The following is a 24,103-nucleotide window of genomic DNA, read 5'->3' as shown; positions in this document are numbered from 1 at the left end:
CGGGCTTGAGGCAGATAAGGGAACTTTGGAGAAAACTTCATCCTGTGTGGCAGAGGCTTGAGAGACAGAAGATAGGAGGAAGGTCAGAGCAACTTGAGGATTCTTCAGTTCAGCATGTCAAAGCACCATATGTCGGGGTATTGGTTTCTGAGCCCCAACACCCATGATGGCAGGGCACAGGGAATACCTGAGTCCTTTGGGGACCTGCACAGCCTCTATATGTGGACTGTTATGAGAAGAGAAGAGAAGATTTATGAGAGAAGAGTTATAAGAGAATTATGAGAAGAGAAGGCCCAAATCAGGGTGAAGACCCTGACGCAGGCTGATCTCTGGGGTGTGGCCTCAGCACTCTTATGTCGCTTGGGCTGTGGGTGGCTTTGGAGGTGGCATTTGGAGGAGGGCCTTTGACACTGGAGGATTATGAAATGTTGCAAGGAGGGAAGCAGTTTCTGGGCCAAACACTTGTCTTGGTCAAACTACACACTCTTTGAAAATTGAAGTAAAATCCATATAACATAACATTTACCACCTTACCCATTTTAAAGAGTACGTTCAGTGGCTGTTAGCACGTTCACCATATGCTGCAGCCGTCATGTTTTTATCATCCCCGAAGGAAACCTCATACTCATTAAGGAGTTGAGCCCATGTTCCCTCCCCCAGGCCTGGGCAACCACTCATCTGCTTTCTGTCTCTATGGGGCAGCCCATTCTGGGTAGTTCATACATATGGACTCGTACGGTATGTGTGCTTTTGTGTTTGACTTCCTTCACTGAGCATGATGTCTTCAAGGTTTATCCATACTGCAGCATGCATTGGTACTGCCGCCCTCTTTGTGATGAACTTTTCCATTTGATGGATGTACTACAGCCCAGTGTGTCATTTATCAGCTTGTGGACAGTGGGTTGCTTTTGCATTTTGCATTTGCATTTTACTGCAAGCACTGCTACTATGAACGTTCATATACATGAACGTATACATATACATCAAACGTTTGTTTGAATGCCTGCTTTCTATTCTTTTGAGTATATACCGAGGAATGGGAGTTATGGTTTATATGGCCACTCTATGCTTAACTTCTTGATGAATTGCCAAACCATTTCCCACATCAGCTGCACCATTTTACGTTCCTGCCAACAATGTACAAAGGCTCCAGTTTCTCCACATCCTTGCCAGCATTTGTTATTTTCCATTTTATTGATTATAGCCATGTTAGTGGGTGTGAAGTAGTCAACTATATGCCCTTTCCTTTTTGATATGAGCTTGAACTGTTGCATTGGATGTTCTATTTTTTTTTTTTAATTTTTCTTCTTATCTTTTTTTGTTTCCTTATTTGTGGCCAGGAAGCATTGGATGTTCTAATGTTGCCTTTTGGTTTCATGAAGGTACTTAAAACTTCTAATTTCCTATAAATAAGATTAGTCTTTGTTATTGTTATATTAACTTGGTGACTCCAAGAATTCATGGATATAGGAGAGGAATCCTGTTAAATACTAAGTGCTATGGTTTGAATGTGCTCCCCCTCCCAGAGTTCATGTGTTGGGAACTTAATCCCCAATGCCATAGTGTTGAGAGGTGGGACATTTAAGTGGTCATTAGGTCATGAGACTAAAGCCCTCATGAATGGATTATGGCCGTTATTGGGGGATTGGGTTAGTTATTACAGGAGTGGGTTAGTTATAAAAGGGGGGAATCCATCCCCCATCTCTCTCTTTCTCTCTCTCTCATGCTCTTTCTTGCCATGGGGCACCACCACCATGGGATGACCTTTGCTAGATGCTGGTGGCATGCTCTTGGACTTCCCAGCTCCAGAACTATAAGCCAAATAAACTTCTGTTCTCTGTAAATTTCCCAGGCTGTGGTATTTTGGTATAGCAGCAGAAAATGGCTAAGACACTGAGGGTAATGTTAGCTGAATGCTTACAACAGGGGTCCTGAAACTTTTTAAACAGGGGGCCAGTTCACTGTCCCTCAGACTGTTGGAGGGCCATTAGAGAGTGGCGCACATTCCAAACATGTGCACTGTGGCCCAGGATGAGTCAGCTGCTAAGCAGGACAGGCAGCAACAGCAAAAACACCCGGCGGGCCGGATAAATGTCCTCGGTGGGCCTCATGTGGCCCGCGGGCCATAGTTTGAGGACCCCTGGTTTACAGGAAACCAACTTTTTACTGCACATAGCCATGCTTACAATGTACTATGGGAGTACAGAAAAACAAGTCGGGGGAGGTGGCATTATTAACGGGAGTGAGGGGTATGAAACAATTGCTGGAACAGGTGACCTTTAAGGCTGTTTTTAAATGATTTGTGCGATCAAGATCACATGGCCCAGGCCTGCAGAATCCAGGCATCCCCATAAAACCACATGAATGGAGAGAGCAGCCCTTCTTACCACCAGATCCTGGGGGGATTTCTCAGCCAGGCATCTTACTGTGTTGCTCAGGTTGGTGGCTAACGGTAGTGAGCCCAGGCCTGGGGCCTGGGGCACCCCGGTGAGTCAGAGCAGAGATCAGATAGGGTGAGAATTACCACTTCCTGTTACCGTAAGTTCGGCACTTGTCCCCAAGGCTGCATCAGAGGAACAAGGACAAGTGGTTTGAGAAGGAAAGAGGAGTTTATGAATTTGCTGGCAAATCAGGAGGCTGGCAGACTCCCATCTCAAAGTACCAGCATGATGCTTCTGAGTAGAAGTACAGAGCTTTTAAAAGTTCCCATCAGTCCCATCTTCAGCTAAGGTGTGACCTCTGCCCGGATTAATCCCATCTTTGGCTAAGTACAATGATGATCTGATGACCTCCACCCAGATAATTTCCTTGAGCCAACTCCTGTGGCACAAAGAACAAAAGACATTCCCCTGCCCGTTCTGACCACAGGCCTGAGGCAAGGATGCAGGTCCTGGTTCTCCGAAGGGAGTGGGGGATGTTTAAAGAGACATAAAATATTTTTGCCATTTTTTCAAACCATTTTTTGTTACATTCCTGTCTATGAAAAGCACTTAGACTAATATTGGTTCCTACCACAGCCAAGAATCAAATCAGGTTCTTTCTTCACGCCTCAGCCTCTAGACCCTGACAAACTCCTGAAAAACCCAAGGAACTGCCCAGGTAGTTTACATGGAGAGGTCCAAGGTGGTTTCCTTTATGGCTGGTTGATCATTTTAATTATGGCATTTTTCACAATTGGCAGCCGAGGAGATGTTAATTAATTGACCAGTTAATCTAGGTCTCATCTCGTGTTATCCTCATGCCACGTAAAGCACCAGAGGAGTCTGGGAGTGGGGAAATTCTGCAGGGTGGATCAGGAGAGACTGGAAAGAGGAGGGCCGTTTGTGTACGCCCCACCTTAGAGGATGGATGGGAGAGACCATGGGAGGGGACAGGGGAGACTGAGGCAGGAAAGCAAAGGTGGTTCCCCCATGCAAACATCCAGCAATGCCACTCATCCTGGCATAGAATGGACTTCTGGGATAAAACTATGAATCTGAAATTAGCCCAAAGTTATTGTGCTTATTTTATTTTTTAATACTTTATTATTATTTTTTATTTTTTTGAGACTCTCTCCATTGCCCGGGCTAGAGTACAGTGGCATCATCATATTAATAGCACTGCAGCCTCAAAGTCCTGGGCACAAGGGATCCTCTTGCCTCAGCCTCCCGAGTACCTGGGACTATAGGCACGCACCAACACACCTGGATGATTTTTCTTTTTCTGTAAAGACAGGGTCTCACTCTTACTCAGGTTGGCCCCCAGCTCCTGACTTCAAGCAAACCTCCTGCCTCAGCCTCCCAGAGTGCAAGGATTACAGGTGTGAGCCACCGTGCCCCGCCTGTGCCAATTTTATTTTTTACAAAACTTAGTGGCCACATTTTTAAAAGTTTCACATTATAGAACAGGAATAATTATTTCTTGGCACTGTTGATTGTGAGATTTCATTCATAGTCATCCTCCTGAACGTTTGCCAGACCAACAAGGCACTCACTCACAACTGATATTAGAGAAGAAGCAGGAGATTTGGGAATATCTGGACTGTCCAGGGCAGTCTCCTGTATCCTGGGAGTCCAAGTGTAGTGAATAAAAAAACATCTACTTTCACTTCCCAGAGTGTTCCAGTTTGGACAATAGATTATATGGTCACTCTATCATGCATTTAAAAACTATTTTTAAAAATTGTAGTAAAATATACATAATTTGCCATTTAAACCATTTTGAGTGAACATTTCAGCAGTATTAAGTACATTCATATTGTGCAACCATCACCAGTGCCAGAACTTTTCTCATACCGCGAAACTGAACCTCTTCATTCCCTCCTCCCCCCCAGCCCACCATTCTGCTTTCGGTCTCTATGAGTTTGACTACCGTAGGGACCTCTTAAAAGTGGAATCACATACTCTTTGTCTTTTTGTGACTGTTTATTTCACTTAGAATTATGTCTTCAAGCTTCATCTATATGGAAGCATGTGTCAGAATTTCCTTCCTTCTCGGGGCTGAGTAATATTCCCTTATGTGTATGTGCCACATTTAGTTTATCCATCATCCATCAGTGGGCACTTGGGCTGGCCGTTGTGAATGATGATGCTATAAACATGGGTGTACAAATATCTGTTTGTGACCCTGCTTTCAACTCTTTTGTGTATATACCCAGAGGTGGCATTCCTGGGTCATATGGTAATTCTATTTTTAAATTTTTGAGAAAATGCTCTACTGTTTCCAATAGTGGTTGCACCATTTTACATTCCCACCAGTACAAGGGTTCCAATTTCTCCACATCCTTATCAACACTTGTTATTTTCTGTTTTCTTTTTCTTTTTTTGATAATAGATAATGGATATGAAGTGGTGCCTCATTGTAGTTTTGATCTGCACGTCCCTAATGGGATGTTCGAACATCTCTTCATGTGCTTATTGGCCATTCTTTAGAGAAATGTCTCTTCAAGTCCTTTGCTCATTTTTGAATTGGGTTGTTAGGCTTTTTTTGTTTTTGAGTTTTAGGAGTTCTCTATGTATTCCGCTTATTAATCCCTTATCAGAACATATCAAGGAATTTTTTCTTTTTTTTTTTTTGCGACAGAGTCTCGATTTGTTGCCCAGGCTAGAGTGAGTGCCGTGGCGTCAGCCTAGCTCACAGCAACCTCAAACTCCTGGACTCAAGCGATCCTCCTGCCTCAGCCTCCTGAGTGGCTGGGACTACAGGCATGCGCCACCATGCCCAGCTAGTTTTTTATATATATATTAGTTGGCCAATTAATTTCTTTCCATTTATAGTAGAGACAGGGTCTCGCTCTTGCTCAGGCTGGTTTCGAACTCCTGAACTTGAGCAATCCACCCGCCTCGGCCTCCCAGAGAGCTAAGACTACAGGCGTGAGCCACCACGCCCGGCCCACAAGGAATTTTTTTTACACGATTTTGGAGTTTGTCTTTATTGTAAAATTTTGAGATGTAAAGAATTACCAAATTGGGGTCTTACTTGAATGACTTATAGTCTAAATGTGTAACTGAACTGTATAACTAAGTATTAAGTAGGCATCCTAAGGGTTATTTAGTTTAATGTTACAAATGCAAGTACACCAAATAATTTTATAAGAATCAGAATTATTGAATTTAATGTCACTATTCTCCTTAATAGTCTCATTTAAATCTTTATATTACATGTTGCATCATAAAGGATACATTGTTCTTGTTACAGTTAACATAACCATCAATCTACTTCCCAATTTATCTGTTGGGAAGATCTTAATAACTATTTTGGAACATAAAATAAGTACCTTTCACAATCATCATTAATTATTGCAGCATTTTACTCCAGTGATAATAATTATACATTTATACTTCAATTGACTGATAGAACTTCAAAAACGAAAGCATATAAAAGAGATTTTGTCACCCCTTGTTACACCTAGCATGCTTAACTGTATTTGAAATGGAACATTCAGCTTTGACACTGAGGCAGAATGGACTGCCTCACTGGGACTCCAGATGACATTCAGACTCCATACGGTGGTCACATATGTGACCACCCAGTCCTTGACCTTGCTAGCTTCAGGGAGGCCAGAAATGAGGTGAAGCTGCCATTTGGCTCTCTGGCCTTCCTAAGGCAGAAGGCGGAGCTGAAAATCTGGTTTCCCTGAATGCGGAGACTGAGTTGCATTTTGGTGAAGGCTCAGGGTAGCACGCAGGAAGAACAGAGGACGGGAGCGCTGGGTAGCTGCCCCAAACGGGAGGCCTTTGGGTGGTAGAGCACAGATCACTGCAGACCCGCAGCAGCTCATGGGGCCATGGGGGGCCTGTGGGCTATTCATATTTGACTTAGTTTCTCCCTCCCAGACCATGGGAATCTTCTCTCCTTTGTGACTCCCTGTCTCATAACCAGAGAAGATGATTTGGCGCTTATGAAAAGCACGCTTGTGCTGACAGGTGCCCCAAGGCCACCATCATCGTCCCATGAGGATTTCTCCCTTTGTCAGGGCGCTGCTGCGGCTGCATCCTTATCCACAGTCTGGCCTCTGTCCCCGGATTGCAGAGGAGAAAGGAGCCAACACAGACCCCTGCAGTACAAAATCCAAAAGACAATAAAAACGTGTACCCTTCAAAATAGGTATCACTCCCATTCCATCCTCAGGGTTCCTGGTGCTTCTCCCTGAAGGCAACATGTTTCCATCTTCACATGAATCCTTGCAAAGACATTTTCCTGGCGACTGTTCATACATTTACAAGCAAAGAAGGATAAATGGTCTTTGGTTTCTTTCTTTCTTTTTTTTTATTTATTTTACGTAAACGATAGTGTACCAAACACACTTCTTTGTGCTTTTTTTCTCACAATATATTTTAGAGGTTGTCCATGTGTGCTCATAAGGTGCTTCCTCTTTCTTACAACTGCATTCCTTACATGGATGTCCCATCATTTTTTAACCATCCCCTTAATGACGTACAGTTGAGTGGTTTCTTCTCTTTTGCTGCCATAAATGACATAGCAGTAAATAGCTCTGTGGACTTGTCATTCCACATGCGAGTGTATCTCTAGGATGCATCCTTAGCGTAGAACTGCAGGATCAAAAGGTCTGCACAGCTTTAATCTTGATTAATATTACCGAGGTTTTCTCCATTAGGGTTATGCCCATTTACATTTCCACTGAGGACGCCTGAGACTAGCATTCCCCTGCCTTATTTACATAGTGTGTTTCCAAGCTTTTGGATGCATGCCAATCTGATGGAGAAAAATGGTACCTCAGTATAGCTTTCATCCTGTATGTTTCTGATTAAGAGTGACGTTGCTTGAGCAATTTTCCATCGTTTAAATATCACATGTGTCTCCTTCTATGAGAACTGTTTCTTCTGCACCCCAGCCTCCCTTTCTGTTGGGTTGTTAGCCTTTTCTCACTGATGTGTTTGTGATATGATTTAGGAGGGCTTTTTTTTTTTTTTTTCTCAGTTCCACATTTATCTTTTGACTTTGTTTATGGTGGTTTTAAAAAAACGATTTTGTTTTTAAAAACAGTTTTAGTTTTATGGGAAAATTGAGCAGGTTGTACAGGGAGCTCCCATATGCTTCCCTCCCCTCCCCACAGTTTCCCCTATTATTAGCATTGTGTATTAGCGTGGTACATTTGTCAAAACTTAATGAACCAGGCTGGGCCTCCTGGCTCATGCCTATAATCCCAGCCCTTTGGGAGGTGGGAAGATTGCTTGAGGCCAGGAGTTCAAGATCAACCTGAGCAACATAGTGAGACCTCAACTCTGTAAAAGAATAGGAAAATTAGCCAAGTGTGGTGGCAAGTGACTGTAGTCTCAGCCATTCAGGAGGCTAAGGCAGGAGGATCGCTTGAGCCCAGGAGTTTGAGGTTGCAGTGAGCTGCGATAATGCCACTGCACTCCAGCCTGGGAAACAGAGTGAGACCCTGTCTCAAGAAAGAAAAAATAAAAAGGAACTGGTATTATTAACTAAAGTCCGTAGTTTCTATTAGAGTTCACTTTGTGTTGTGCAAAGCTGCTTTGACAAATGCATGATGTCACGAATCCACCGGTACATCATCCTACAGAACGGTTCCACTGTCCTCAAAGTCCCCCGGGCTCTACCTGTTCATACCTCCCTCACTGTGAACCCCTGGCAAGTATTGACACTGATCTTTTTACTCTCTCTTTAGTTTTGTCATTTCGAGAATGTTGTATAGTTGGAATTGTACAGCATTTAGCCTTTTCAAACTGTCTTGACTTATCAATATGCATTCAAGGTTACTCCTTTTTGTGACTTGATAGCACATTTAAAAAATGGCTGAATAATAGTCTATTGTATGGATGCACCATAATTTTTTATCCAGTTACTTATCGAAGGACATCTTGGTAGCTTTGGGGAATTATGAATAAAGCTGCTATAAACATTCATATGCATATTTTTGTGTGGACATAAGTTTCCAATGCAATTGGGTAATTACCTAGGAGCACAATTGCTATATTGTGTAGTACAACTATTTTAGCCTTGTCATCGGAAAAGGACCCAAACTCTGTAAAATAATTTAAAGAGGTTTATCCTGGGCCGAATATGTGTGACCAGGGTCCAGGCAGCCATGCCCAAGAAGCCTTGAGCGAGTGGTCGTGCCATTACAGTTTGGTTTTATACATTTTAGGTAGACAAGAACTACATGTAAAGTCATAAAGCAATACATGGAAGATATACATTAGTCTGGCCAAAAAAGGCAGGACATCTTTTTTTTTTTTTTTTTTTTTTTGAGACAGAGTCTCACTCTGTTGCCCTGGCTAGAGTGCCATGGCGTCAGCCTAGCTCACAGCAACCTCAAACTCCTGGGCTCAAGCAACCCTTCTGCCTCAGCCTTCCGAGTAGCTGGGACTATAGGCACGTGCCACCATGCCTGGCTAATTTTTTCTATATATATTTTTAGTTTGCCAATTAATTTCTTTCTATTTTTAGTATAGATGGGGTCTCGCTCTTGCTCAGGCTGGTCTCGAACTCCTGACCTTGAGTGATCCACCCGCCTCGGCCTCCCAGAGTGCTAGAAGGCAGGACATCTTGAAGCAGGGGATTACAGGTTATAGGTAGTTTTAAAGATTCTTTGATTTGCATTTGGCTAAAGAAATGAAACTTTGTCTAAAGCCTTGGACTGTTTGCTTGTTACTGATTTTGTATCTTCTTGTTACAAAAATAACTCCAAAAGGGGACAGGGCATAACTAGGTGTGTCTGAACTCCTTTTTCCTCATGGCCGGCAACTCAGCTTTAAGGTTTTTTGTGTTTTTTTGGGGGGGTCCTCTTGGCCAAGAGGGAGTCCATACAGTTGGCTGGGGTGGGGGGCTTAAGATTTTATTTTAGTTCACATTTGTAAGAAACTGCCAAAACAATATGCTTTCCTCTTGTTCATCTGTTTTTTTGCACTAAAGGCACTTACATAGCAGGCACAAAAGGTTGCCCCTTTTTCTTTCTGAAAGCAGGAGACAAAACCCTATATAGGAAGACGTCCTCCTTATACCAGGAGGAAAGTAATGTTCTTATCATCAAGGACAAAAAATTGAAGCTGGGAGAAATCTGTACAAACTTTGTTAAACTAACCCAGTCTTCCTCATCACTTTTGCAGCCAATTAACCACCCTAGCCCTGGCCCCTTTGCCTTCTCACATTATCACCATTTCCCCTGCTTTGCCCAATGCAGTAGACTCTAACTGCTTCTCTGGATCTTGATTTCTGCTGTTCCTTCAATTTCATGAGTTGGAAAGAATTCCCAATGCAGTAGTGCTGGGAGATGGGACCTATGGGAGGTGCTTGGGTCCTGAGGGCTCCACTCTCTTGAACGAATCGAAGCTGCTATAAGAGAAGAGGTCTTGTGGGAGTGAGATCATCTTCGCTGCTTTTCCGCCAGGTGACGACACAACGTCCATCCCCTCTGGAGGACACAGCATTCAAAGTGCCCAAAGCAGAGACTGGACCCTTGCTAGACAATGAACCTGCTGGCACCTTGATCTTGGACTTCCCAGCCTCAAGAACTGTAAGAAATAAATATCTGTCCTTTATACATTACCTACCCAGTTTGTGGTGTTCTGTTATAACAGCACAAAACAGACTGAGACAATTTTCTTATGAGGGCCCCTGTCACATAAAACTTAAGTACATTTGTATACTTTTCTCTTGTTCATCTGTCTATGTCAGTTTAATTCCCAGACACAGGAGGGCAGAGGTCAAATTTTGTCTCCTCTACTTAGAGGAGGCCATGGGACGGTAGAGGCAGAGATTGGAATGATGCAGCCACAAGCCAAGGGATGCTGAGGATTGCCCGCAGCCATCAGAAACCGGGAGGCGAGGAAGGGTCCTTCCCCGGCACCTTCAGAGAGAGTGTGGCCCTGACACACCTTGGTTTGGGACTTCCAGGCTCCAGAACTGTGAGATAACAAATTTCTGTTGTTTCAGCCACCCAGTTTGTGATATTTCAGTATGGCAGCCCTAGGAAACTAATACCATAAGGTATTGGGAGGGGAGGGAGTGCTCTATAATCTTGTAATTAAACCTCAGAGGGCCTGAGTCCCTGGGCTGTGGCCTTTCTTTTTCTCTCCTGATGGAGACTGGGAGGCCAGAGGGGGCTGGAGTGGGCTCCCCGCCCTTTCCCTAAGGCAGATAAGGCCTGGCAAAGCAGTGTCCTTTGCCGGCAGGCCTTTGTGGAGGAGAGCAGAATGCTCTGGGCTTTCAAAATGGTTACTTTTTCCCTGGGCGTGTTTTAAAACGGTTACTTTACCCCAGCCCTTGCCTGAAGCATGGGCACTTTTCTCCCAACTTCACAGTGAGAACCTGGCGGTGCTCCCGGAGATAAACCCCAGGAAAATGTGAGATCGCTCCGAGACTGGGACCCCAGGAGTTCTGAACTCCTGCGCTGGTCCACACCCAGCCTGCAGCAATCCCTCAGTCTCCGGTGAAGGGCTCCTGCAAGTTGCCGGCGGCAGTGGCGGCTCCGTCCTGGTAGGTAAGTCGCGGTCCTCTCTCTCTTCCACTGTCAGGGTGGGCACTTTGCCCGGTGACTTCAGTTCTCTGGGGGATGTAAGGACGTTGTCGATTCTCAGTTTGCTCAGCTCTTTACTGTCAGAGCTGTCACATGGTGGCGTTTTGTCATTCAGAAGCATACAGGGTTTGTACTGGGATTCCATCTCCTTACTAATTCTTCTTTTTCCCTTTCCAAGGCATTTTTTTTTCTTTGCTGGAGACTATAGAACAACATCTATGGAGTAACAAAAATGGGAAACAGGTTACAAAGGCCCAGAATCTATTATTAAAAGCTCTTAGAGTAATCACTTTCTGGTCTGTGATTCTGACTTCCCTTTTAGAAATTTCTGGAAGCCTCAGTAACTTCTGTATTTGACCTTCTCAGTGGATGGCCAATTCTGTTATTCTGGCACTGAGCGTATTTCTTATCTTGTCCTTCTCAAAAATTGTTTCCTGTGTGTTTCCTTGTCTTGATGGTATTTTGTAAACACTTTGACGTCCAAGGCTCAGGCTTCTCTGACCTTGATAGCTGCCTGCAGTCTTATACGAGGCCAGTTTGTGATTAGGGCTCTGGGAAAATGGACCATCAGGCAAACTGGATTCTTTCCTCCAGTTGGTCTGCTGTAGAACTTGTCATGTATATATTTCCACATTGCCTCTTGCTAGCACATAAGCCCAGGCATGTGCCCATGGGTCTACCCTGTGATCCTGACCCTAATAGGGACAGGCAATCCCCACAAAGAGACTTTCCGAATCTGACATCTAGAAATTTGCCCTTTTTTCTCTTTGCAAACACTATATATATATGTGTGTGTATATATATATATATATTTATATTTATATAGTAAACACTGTATATATAGTGTTTGTATGTATGTATATATATTTCACAAAAGCAATGCTCGTATATTGTAGATAACTTTGGAAATACAGAAAAGTATAAAGACAAAAATAAAATAATCCATAAAATTACAGTCACTATTTTGGTGCAATTCCCTGGCCTCTTTACTATGCATTGTGAATACTCAGAGGGAAGGATGTAGAGTTGTTTAGCAATCAACAAAAATCAAGACTTAACTACTGCTGTGATGGTTAGATATGTGTACGCAAAGGATAATACAGTGTTTTAGGAATGTGGCTGGGCAAGAACACGACCTTTGAAGTCAAATGGGTCTGCATTCAAGTCCCAGGGCTGCCACTCATCGGGAGACCTTGGGCAAGTTGCTTCTGTGTTTCAGTTTCGTCTGAAAACCGGGGCTGATATCACCTATCTCATAGGGCGGTTGGGAGTAACTAGATGATCTCATGTACATAAAGCAGCGAACAAAGTGCTCAATACATGGAGCAGCTGGAGGGAAAGGGGGAGAGGAGGAGGAAGAGAAGTGGGGATGGTTAGGGTGGAGAGCTAGAAAGCTAGTGCACCCGGGTTTTGAGAAGGATTTCTCCAGACAAAGAATGAGATAGAAAAGTTTATTTGCTTTTCCCTGGGCAAGAAAAGGGCCAACCCAGAAGTGAAGGAGGTAGAGAACGTTGGCAGAGAGAACCAGGTACTCAGGCTTTTTATTTAGGGGGTGAAGGTTTATGGATGTAGCTACATTAATAGAGTACTGCAGCATCCGCTCTGTTCTTCCTTCTCCCTCGGCAGCTGATCCCAGAAACTCCCTTGGAGACGGGATTATTGGGATTATCGCAGGAGATGTGACTCTGCCCTGGACATAGGCTGAGGCCTGAAGCTCGCACCCTGCTGTTCGCTTGGGAACTCTTTAGACTGAAAAAAGCAGATTCTCAAAGCAATTATAAAAGGGGAAGACTTACATCTCTTTTCTGTGTGTTCAGCTCTTTCAGAAATTGTGCAAAACAGAACTCATAGGATTGATCTTTAACTATTACTAGAAAATTGTGGGATTAGATATCTTCCTGTTAATTTTTGTAAGGCATCCCTTTTGGGGACCACAAATTTGGCACTTTCCATTTTTGGAATGGCTGTATTCTTTTCACAGTGCGTTGTGCTTACCATGGCATGTCCCGGGGAAGAGTTCCTGCTGTTGTAAATGTGATTATGACAGTTAAAACCCCAGATTTCAGCTTGTCTTCATGGGAGAATGCCAGCTAATAAAGAAGGAATGATAGAACTAGATAATCACCGTTTTGTGAAGACGCTAGTAATAACCAATTCAGTCCATATCATCAAGCGATGCTAAAGCCATGGATTGAAAGGTTGTTGGGCACAGGCTATTTACACAGTATCAAACTGTCACTTTGCAGATTATGTATTTTGTCCCCCTGGATACATCCTGCACAGAGAAGATTATGTATTAATTACATCAAAAAGATCTGTTGGACGTCACCTTAACTAAATGGTCAAAGTTAGATTTACGAGTAATGGGACAAACTAACATTATGTGCCTCCTGCTGTGACATACAGTAGTCTCCCCTTATCAGTGATTTTGCCATCTGTGGTTTCAGCTACTGATGGTCAACTGCAGTTAGAAAATGTTAAATAAAAAACTCCAGAAATAAACAATTCATAAGTTTTAAATCATGTGCTGTTTTGAGTAGTGTGATGAAATCTCACGCTGCCCTACTCCGTCCTGACTGGGAGGGGATCATCCCGTTGTCCAGAGTATTCATGCTGTGGATGCCACCTGCCCAGTAGTCACTCAGTAGCCTTCTTGGTTCTCTGTTGCGGTAGCTGTTACTGTTACTCTCGTTACTGTTACTCGGTTACTGTCATGGTATCCCAGTGCTTACGTTCAAGTCTTCCTTATTTTACTTAACGATGGCTCCAAAGCACAAAAATAGTGATGCTGGCAATTAGGATATGCCAAAGAGGAACTGTAAAGTGCTTCCTTGAAGTGAAAAAGTGAAAGTTCAAAATCATTTGCTGAGGCTGCTAAAATCCACAGTGAGAATAAATCTATCCATGAAATTGTGAAGTAGGAAAAAGAAATTTGTGCTCGTTTTGCTATTGCACTTCAAGCTGAGAAAGTTACAGCCACAGTGAGTGCTAAGTGCTTAGTTAAGATGGAAAAGGCATTACATTTGCGGTGGAAGACATGAATAGAAATGTGTTCTGATGAACGGCAATTGAGTTCAGTACTGTCTGCAGTTTCAGACGTCCACTGGGGGACTTCGAACGTATCCCCTTTGGATAAGGGGAGACTACTGTATTAGGAAGGATGCAATATCACTTATGTTGTATTTGTGTCTAAAACGGTTAATCGAATTACATCATGCAGCAGCAATTAGTCAAATAGAGATTGGGGAGTAGTCCATCAGACTTCAAAATGACAATGTCATGAAAGACCAAAAAAGGTGGGAGATAGCTCTAGATAAAAATGTATTAAATAGTCAATTACAGTGTGTAAGCCTTGATTGCATACAATATAATACATATTTTTAAAGGATATAAAAGACATTTTGGAGGTAATTAGGGAAATTTGAATACAGACTGTATATATATTATTGTAGTCATGTTGAATTTCTTGGGTGTGATGATGGTACTGTGGTCATGTAAGAGAATCAACATCTTTTAGGAGATGTTGATGAATTATTAGGTCACTAAATATGAAATATCCGATTTCAAATCAAAAGTTTAGTTTACTATATCTCAAACAAGAAGTACAATTAATCAAAGTATGTGCCTAAACTATCTACATAGTCTTGCCATCGTAATGGTAGCTTGTTTATGCCAGCAGCAAAGAGGCCTGGAGAGCTAGTGACCATGAAATTGCAATAGGTATTTTCCACAGCTTGCTGAGAATGGAATATTTTTCCTTTCAAGAAGTGGTCCAAAGCCTGGAAGAAGTGGTAGGCAGCTGGTGCAAGGTCTGATGAATACGATGGATGACAGAGAGTTCAAAATCCAGCATTTGTAGTTTGAAAAGCATTGTTTTCTGAGACTATAGTCTTGCAAGAGGATTGTTCTGTCTCTACTGATCAAACTTGGCTGCTTAATTGCAAGCATCTCGTCATTTCATCCAACTGGTTGCAGTAGACATCCGCTGTAGTCGATTGACCGGGTTTCATGAAGCTCTAGTGAATAATACTAGCGCTGGACCACCAAACACACACCATTAGCTTTTTTTGATGAATATTTAGTTTTGGATTATGTTTCAGCATTTCATCTTTATCCAACCATTGTGCCAAATGCTTGTGATTGTCAAAAATAATCCATTTTTTTATCACACATAACAATACAATGTAGAAATGGTTCTCCTTTATGTCATGACAGCAAAAAAGGGCAAGCTTTGAGATGATTTCTCTTCTGATGCTTGTTCAGTTTTTGCAGAACCCACCTATCCAGCTTCTTTACCTTGCTGATTTATTTCAAATGGTCCAATATTGTTGGAATAGTAACATCAATCCTTACTGCTAATTCACACGTAGGTCAAGATGGATTTGTTTCCACTATAGGTTTCAGCTCATCATTATCCACCTTGGTCTCAGGTCACCCATGTGGCTCATTTTCAAGATTAAAATCACCAGAATGGAACTTCTGGAACCACTGATGTACTGTGTGTTCATTAGCCACATCCTTCCCAAACACTTTGCTGATATTTTGAGCTGTCTGTGTAGCGTTGGTTCCATGATGGAACTCACATTAAAAAATAACAGGAATTTTTGCCTTATCCATGGTTTCACAAAAATTACTCTAAAAAATTTTGAAAGATAATCACAAGCAAAAAGCCATGCATTTGAAAGAATGAGGATGTACCTTCACAATAAAAATAAGAAGTGGCAAAATGAGAATGTCAGATATTAATCATCAAACTTAGTACTTAAGGAAGCTGGACATTTCATACTTGGTGACCTAATATTTTTTGGGTGAAGCAACTATATATCTGCAACTTACTCTAAATGGTTCAGCAAAAAAGCTGTCATATGTGTGTGTGTGTATGTGTGTGTGTGTATAAAATTGGTGACCAGTAAGTGGGTGTTTGTTTGTTTTTCAACTTTTCTACAAGTTTGATATTAAAAAAAAATAAAAAGGGAATAAAATAAAATCCTGCTTTCAGAAAAAGGCTAGAATAAGTCCTCTCAGTGTTCTAACCATTGAGCTTCCTTCTTGAGGAGAATTAGGAAGCCTTTAACTTAAACACACTAGAATAGTCCTTCTTGGCTGATCTTTTTTATGGACATCTGGTCTATCACGGGTGTGTGCAATCGTTCTCTATATTGAATTGTATTTGGTTTTGCTTCACAATTCTAAGAAAATTCCATTGAGCTCATGTTTAATAAGCCCCTGAGTAGTAATATTACTAATGTGCTACCAAATTTAGGCACTAAACTGTCTTGAACAGGCTGAAGAGAAGGTGCCGTGAGAAAAGGCCTGTGTTTAGGTTAGGGGAATTTCACAGTTACATAGCAGAGCAAGGAGTCTGTGTGAAAGCCACTTTCTCTCCTAAGAGCATCTGATCCCCTGTCATATGTGCCCATAAGAAGGACTTAGACCTGTTGTCACATCAAGGAAGGATGGTAAGTAGGAAGGCAAGACCTTTCTACTGGTAATCCCTAAGGAAACAGTGCGAAATCATTAGACAATTAACAGCATAAGGTTGTTTGTATTATTTTACATAACCTCCATAGTGGATTGTGACTTATTCTTTCCTTTGCCACTCAGAGCAGATGGAGATTATCATTTCACAGAAAGGATGTACGGGTGGGGCACCAGCTCTCAGTGACAGAGGAAATTATTGTCACATAGGAAAGGGGTCAAAACAGGGGGAGGAATTCAAAAGATGAATCTGTCCCTAATGCAACTGCATCAAAGGATGGCACATAAGTTTCTTTTTACCTGCCAGTTCCAATTGTTTGATGGGGACTGCTAGAGGACTATCTTAAGAAATATTCCTAAGGCACTTTAGGCTCAGGGAGAAAGAATGCAGTAATTGATTAGTCATGTCTGTTATTAATAATTTTTTTTGAAAGTGTGTAGTGGCATGCATGCCATATTTACCAACTTTGAACTTCCAGCACTAACTAAATTGGATGCTTGAAAAACACTAATGCCTTCAAGAAAGTATTTGTTAAAGTAATGATCATAACAATAGCTTATATTTATTTTTTTTATTTTTTTATTTTTATTTTTTTGAGACAGAGTCTCACTCTGTTGCCTGGGCTAGAGTGAGTGTCGTGGCGTCAGCCTAGCTCACAGCAACCTCAAACTCCTGGGCTCAAGTGATCCTCCTGCCTCAGCCTCCCGAGTAGCTGGGACTGCAGGTATGCGCCACCATGCCCGGCTAATTTTTTCTTTATTATGTATATATTTTTTAGTTGTCCAGCTAATTTCTTTCTATTTTTTTAGTAGAGACAGGTTCTCACTTTTGCTTAGGCTGGTCTCAAACTCCTGAGCTCAAACGCCTGTCTCAGCCTCCCAGAGTGCTAAGATTACAGGGGTCAGCCACTGTGTCCAGCCACCACATTTATGAATCACTCACAATAGGTCAGACAGTATTCCAAGTGCTTTGTACCTATTAACTCACTTAATCCTTGCAACAATTTGATGAGGTGAGTGCTATTACCATCACCCCATGTTAGAAATAAGAAACCTAAGTCACCTTCCTCAAGTGTGGCTCACCTTTGCAGTCGCCTTCCCTGGCTACTGTATTTCAGATTTCAGCTCTGCTCCTGTCACGTTCAATCCCCTTTCCCTGCCTTAATTTTCTTCTCGGCACCTTTCGTCATCTGACCTTCTATATATTTTAGTTATTTGTTTATTTTATGTTTCCTCCCACTAGGAGGTAAGCATTTGAGAGCAGAGATTTTTCGGTTTGTTTTGTTTACCGCCGTATCTCTAGCAACTTTCCAAAGTCCCCGCTGGGCACGCGGTGCTCAGTAACTACTCGCGTGATGAAAGAGTGGGGCTTGCAGGGGTGAAATCCCTTGGTCATAGAGCTACTCTGTGGTGACAGGTGGGAGAGGGGGTTTCACGGTTGCTTTTCTTTGGGGAGCTGAGAAGATGGCACATGTGACAAAACCCAGAAGCTGCAGAGAATCTGAGGCTGACAGATTTTGACAGTAAAATGGAAAAGGAGCCCAAGAGGCTTCAAAACTGACAAAGTACGTGCCACCTGGGTGAGGTGCCTGGTCACCAACCCTCTGGGGCGGGGGGCTTCCATCGCTAAGAGAGGAGGTGGCTTTCTGCGGCCTTCTGGGACGCAGGCAGACAAGTAAAACTCCCACAAAGTTTGGGGCCCAGACTGGCCCCAGCAGCACCTGACTCCAAGGATTTTTTTTATTTTTTCAAGAAATAAATAAGTTGGGGAATGTTGTCAGCACACAGAAACTACTGGAAGCTTCTGCTGATGACGTAGAAAGGAGAGAAATGGGGCTGAGGTCTGAGAGCTAAGCTTTACAATGACAGAAAGTGGACTAGAGTTAAGCCAAGTTCCCTTCAGGAGACAGAGTGGCTTCCGGGCTGGAACGCAGGCTTGGCTGTCGTTGCAGAAACGCCGAGAAAGGAGTGTCAGGGACACTCTGTCAGGGGCTGGGACCAGGCCGGAGGATGCATGTGGAGGGCCTCATGTGGGTGTGATGGTGGGCTGCCTAGCAGGGGCTGTATGACATTCGAGTCATGGAACCTGCTCAGAAGTCTTCTGCTTATGATTTGGCTTCCTGGGTCTCTTGGCTTGAGTGAGCCCGAGTCCTGTTAGCTGGAAGCCAGTGGGCCTGCAGCCTTGGAAGCCATGGCTCTCAGAGTGAGCTCGCGCCACGAGGCCTGCCTGTCAGACCCCTGAGCCTCTGAGGCCGAGGACCTGCTGTGGGCATGGCCCCAGGGAAGGCGCCTGCAGGAGACCTGGGGCTGCCGGCCCTCCCTTCCTGGTTGTATGCAGACCACGCTTGCTCACGCTCGTGGCCTTTGAGAAGGTCCACGCTGGGCGCCCCTGTGCCCTGCACGCCTCCAGCCTCTGCAGCTTCCTAGGCCATCCTGCCCTTTAATGCCCTCCTTACTGCCTGCTGAGGCCCCAGCCCAGGGACACGGGACGGGACGTGCACACTTTTACCAGGTATTCCTCCCCTGATGGGCACTGAGAAGCTGTATTAATTTCCTGTTGCTGTGGCAACGAGTTACCACATAATCAGTGGCTTTAAAATGTATTATAGCAATTCGAATTCATCATCTTACAGTTTGTAGGTTGGAATCCAACACAAGCCTCACCGGGCTCACACGAAGGTGCTGACAGAGCTCAGAGGCTGCTCTGCCTGCAGTCCTCAGCTCGGGCCCCTCCCCCCTGAAGCCAGTAACAGAAGGGTGAGTCCTTCCCGCATCTGATCCCTTTGCCTTTCCTGCCTTCCTTTCTACCGTTAAGAACTCTTAGGATTACACTGGGCCTCCCACGATAATCCAGGATGATCTCTGGATTGTTAGGGCAGCCAATCAGCCACCTTAATGCCATCTGCAGCCTTAATTTGCCTTGGAATTTAACATATCCGCAGGTCCTGGGGATGGGTGCATGGACGCATTTGGATGGGGCAGTGTTGTGTCCGTCCCAGAAGCCCCGAGGTACACCAGGATCCACACAAAGGCTCCCTGGCTGCTGCTGGTCCCTTCCGCTAGCCACCTCTCCCTCCTTCCCTCGGCCACCTGGGAACTAGCATTTCCGGGGCACACATTCTCCTGGAGCCATTGCCCCCCAAGGGCGGGCCCGAGCATCATGGGATGGGAACATTATCACTGTCACTCTGGCAGAGGTCTGCTTAGCCGGGGGGACACCCTGACAACTGTTAGTGCGGACAGTGGCCCCGGAGTGTCATCGGGAGGCTGGGCCTCCACCTGGAGGCTTCGGGTGCCCTGAGGGAGGCAGGAGGAGGGGGAGGAGGAGGGTCAGGAGCAGCGGGTGGAGAGGAGCCCGCCAGCGAGCGGCTGGGGCCTGTGGGGGCAGGCCGGAGGGGACAGGGTGGCCATGGGCCATTTCAGCTGTGGAGATGCCTGAGTTGACAGCCCCAAGTTTGTGTTTCTGTGATGTGAAATCCCCCTGTCTCTCTGCAGTCCCCGGACTTCAGGAAGGCCCAGGCCGCCTTGTAGGCAGGGTGTCTTGGTGGGACGCAGGAAGAGGCAGGCGAGCATGATGGCACTGTGAGAAGAGCAGAGGCCGGCAGGCAGAGGGGGCGTGGAGGTGTCGGCAGCCCTGCCCTGGGAGCTCACAGTAAACTTGGGGTGGCTTTGGCCATCTCCAGACCGTGCGGCAGGACATCCCACCTAGAGCTCAGGGCATGGCCACACTGCAGCTGACCTCTGGATCTCATGGCAGAGACCGGGCTGTGCCTTTTAGTCCACTACTACTACTAAGGGCTTGGGGATGGCAGGAGAGCTCTTCAACGCAGAGGAACACTCAAAAGGGGTCACCATGTTTGTGGCCCCTGGCACCTAAGCTGCACCCACCTGTGGGCCCTCCCTCTCTCTGTGGGCCCTGGCCTGCTGGTCCCTGGAGGGTTTGCCCACAGCTCCCGCTGGAGCTGACCGTGTTGTCTCTACCTAAAGCCCACTAAGCCTCCTCCCTCCCCAGATGTAACCTTCTTTGGGCCCAAGAAAAGGGGGAAAACTTCTTTCTTAATCGTAGTTTCTTAGTTCTTAGAACTTTCTCAGTTCTCAGGATCCCAGGCAACTGCAATTTGCAGATGGTAGGAAGTGCAGCTGTCGCCTTTTGTGCTCCTCTGGGTGAAAGGGTAGGCTGTTTGTAAGGCCCTTGGTACTTGTTGCCAAATTGCCTTCTAGAAACCCCATGAGGATGTTCTCCTCCCTAGACCTCGGCCAGCGTGAAGCATTGCTAGCCTCATGTGAACAAAAATCTCATTTTCATTTTCAGTTCTTTGATTATGTGTGAAGATGTGTTTTAAAAATACACATGCAACTTCTTTTGAATGGTGTTAGTAATAATGAAAAGCCGATTTCAAATGTCATGAAATCTCTATTAAGATGTGAGAAAAAATTTTCGATTTATATGAAGGGCAGGTTTCATTATTTGTACAGCTTTTGTTATGAGGCTTGAGGCTGGGGGAGGGGAAAGAAGAGGAAAAAGGAGAAACGCTAGAAAGAGGGGAAAGAGAAGAGAAGAAAATAAAAATGGGAAGAAGAGTGGAAGCTGAGCAGTTGGGACAACCGGGAACCTGCTAAGATGAACCCTTTAAGGTGAAGCTGACCAGCGAGCTGAATGAGCGAGAGGTCCAGCTTGGGGTGCCGGATAAGGTGTCCTGGCACTCCGAGTACAAGGACAGCGCCTGGGTCTTCCTGGGAGGGCTTCCTTATGAATCGACTGAAGGCGACATCATCTGTGTTTTCTCACAGTATGGGGAGATTGTTAACATTAATCTCGTGCGGGACCAGACGACCGGGAAGTCCAAAGGATTGCTTCCTCTGCTATGAAGACCAGGGAAGCACAATTCTGGCCGTTGACAATTTTAATGGAATCAAGATTAAAGGGCGGTCTTAGCGGGTTGGAATCATGGCGGCCACGGCCACGATGGCCACCTCGGGCTGGGCGCGGAAGCGGCTGCTCAAAGAGGAAGACATGACCAAAGTGGAATTCGAGACCAGCGAGGAGGTGGACGTGACCCCCACGTTCGACACTATGGGCCTGCGGGAGGACCTGCTGGGCGGCATCTACGCCTACGGTTTTGAAAACCCTTCAGCGATCCAACAGCGAGCTACCAAGCAGATAATTAAAGGGAGAGACGTCATCGCACAGTCTCAGTCTGGCACAGGTAAAACAGCCACCTTCAGTATTTCAGTCCTTCAGTGCTTGGATATTCAGGTTCCTGACACCCAGGCTCTGATCTTGGCCCCCACGCGAGAGCTGGCCGTGCAGATCCAGAAGGGCCTGCTTGCTCTCGGCGACTACATGAACATCCAGTGCCATGCCTGCATCGGGGGCACCAATGTGGGCGAGGACATCAGGAAGCTGGATTACAGACAGCACGTCGTCGCAGGCACACCAGGGCGCGTCTTTGATGTGATTCGTCGAAGAAGTTTAAGGACACGAGCTATCAAGATGTTGGTTTTGGATGAGGCTGATGAAATGTTGAATAAAGGTTTCAAAGAGCAGATTTATGACGTGTACAGGTACCTGCCTCTGGCCACACAGGTGGTCCTTATCAGTGCCACGCTGCCCCGTGAAATCCTGGAAATGACCACCAAGTTCATGACGGACCCAATCCGCATCCTGGTAAGACGTGATGAGTTGACTCTGGAAGGCATCAGACAGTTTTTTGTGGCAGTGGAAAGAGAAGAGTGGAAGTTTGACACCCTGTGTGATCTCTACGACACACTGACCATCGCGCAGGCGGTCATCTTCTGTAACACCAAGAGGAAGGTTGACTGGCTGACAGAGAAGATGAGAGAAGCCAATGTCACCGTGTCCTCGATGCACGGAGACATGCCGCAGAAGGAGCGGAGTCCATCATGAAGGAGTTCCGGGCCGGCGCCAGCCGCGTGCTCATCTCCACAGACGTCTGGGCCAGGGGCTTGGATGTCCCGCAGGTGTCCCTCATCATTAACTACGACCTGCCCAATAGCAGAGAGTTGTACATACACAGAATTGGGAGATCAGGTCGATATGGTCGACAGGGTGTGGCCATCAATTTTGTAAAGAACGACGACATCCGCATCCTCGGAGATACTGAACAGTACTGCTCCACTCAGATGGATGAAACGCCTGTGGACGCTGCCGATCTGAGCTGAAGACACAGTCCCACTGCGCTGTAGGTGGGTTGGAGGTGGTTCACATATTTTGTAGTCCTGTTTGGAAACACTTAGGGTCAGCTTCCATTAAAGGGGTTTATGTGAAATCCCTTCTCATAGTGCCCCCAGGAAAAGCTCGAGGCTGCTGCTGCTGACTTTTCTTATCCACATGTAAATAATGCATTGCTGCAAGTCTTTTTCATTAAACACTTAAAACTTAAAAAAAAAAAAAAAGATTAAAGGGCGAACTATCCGAGTGGATCATGTATCTAACTATCGGCCTCCCAAGGACTCGGAGCTCTCTAGGCACATCACCCAGTTCTTCTAAGAGAAGGGCTGTCACGCCACGCCAGAGCAACATGGCCGACTCGGGGCTAGCGGCTCCGGAACGAGATCAGGAAGTAAACAGACTACTAACCCTGCTGATAACTACCATCTGGCCCGGAGGAGAACACTGCAAGTGGTTGTGAGCTCCTTGCTCACAGAGGCAGGGGTTGAGAGCGCCGAAAAAGCATCCGTGGAAACATTGACAGAGATGCTGCAGAGCTACACTTCAGAAATTGGGGGAGTGCCAAGTCTCGCTGTGAGCACACAGCCAGGACTCGGCCCGCACTGTCGGATATCGTGGTCACACTTGTTGAGATGGGTTTCAATGCGGACACTCTCCCAGCTTATGCAAAACGGTCTCAGAGGATGGTCATCACTGCTCCTCCAGTGACCAATCAGCCAGTGACCCCCAAGGCCCTCACTGCAGGGCAGAACCGACCCCGCCCGCCACACCTCCCCAGCCATTGTCCTGAGTTCCCCGATCCCCACACCTACATCGGAACTCCGACTTTCCGCCAGCCTGTGTCCGACTCCCAGGGCCTGCGGGAGAAGGCTGCATCCCAGAGGCGCGAGGTGGAGCGGGCACTCGCCCGTTTCATGGCCAAGACAGGAGAGACCCAGAGTCTTTTCAAAGATGATGTCAGCACGTTTCCATTGATGGCTGCCAGACCTTTCAGCATCCCCTACCCTACAGCTCTTCTTCCGTCTGAGCTGGAGATGCAACAAATGGAAGAGACGGATTCCTCGGAGCAGGATGAGCAGACAGACACAGAGAACCTCACTCTTCATATCAGTACGGACGATTCTGGAGCCGAGAAGGAGAACACTTCTGTCCTGCAGCAGAACCCCGCCTTGTCAGGAAGCCGCAACGGGGAGGAGAGCCTCATTGATAACCCCTATCTGCGACCTGTGAAGAAACCCAAGATCTGCAGGAAGAAGTCCCTCTCGTGAGCTGAGAAGGAAGCCTGGCTTGTCCACGGGCCCGGACACCACCCCCCTGGGGAGTTAAAGCCACTGCAGGGCAGAAGAGAGAGTGACCTCTTTGTGGCTGAGCCAAGGCTGCGGATGTGATTGGACATGATTTTAATAGCAAACCTTATATTAAGATGACCCGTTTTCACTGGATGTTTGGGT

General features: G+C 45.5%; 1 protein-coding gene and 1 pseudogene across 1 annotated transcript; both read left to right on the top strand.

Annotated features, from left to right (window-relative positions):
• The first annotated feature begins 21,399 nt into the window (after positions 1–21,399).
• LOC105862885 (eukaryotic initiation factor 4A-III-like) lies at positions 21,400–22,453 on the top strand. The gene has a single exon (XM_076005381.1). The coding sequence runs from the start codon at positions 21,408–21,410 to the stop codon at positions 22,365–22,367; it is 960 nt and encodes a 319-aa protein (XP_075861496.1). The 5' UTR covers positions 21,400–21,407; the 3' UTR covers positions 22,368–22,453.
• A 565-nt stretch (positions 22,454–23,018) lies between these two features.
• Positions 23,019–24,103, top strand: LOC142872310 (transcription initiation factor TFIID subunit 8-like; annotated as a pseudogene).

Source organism: Microcebus murinus, chromosome 8 (assembly GCF_040939455.1).
Source record: "Microcebus murinus isolate Inina chromosome 8, M.murinus_Inina_mat1.0, whole genome shotgun sequence".
NCBI lineage: Eukaryota > Metazoa > Chordata > Mammalia > Primates > Cheirogaleidae > Microcebus > Microcebus murinus.
The sequence above is the reverse complement of the archived record's forward strand: the minus strand, read 5'-3'. Positions and strand labels throughout refer to the sequence as shown.

Coding starts and splice junctions, on each gene's coding strand:
- LOC105862885 (XM_076005381.1), top strand. CDS start 21,408: ATGGCGGCCACGGCCACGATGGCCACCTCGGGCTGGGCGCGGAAGCGG.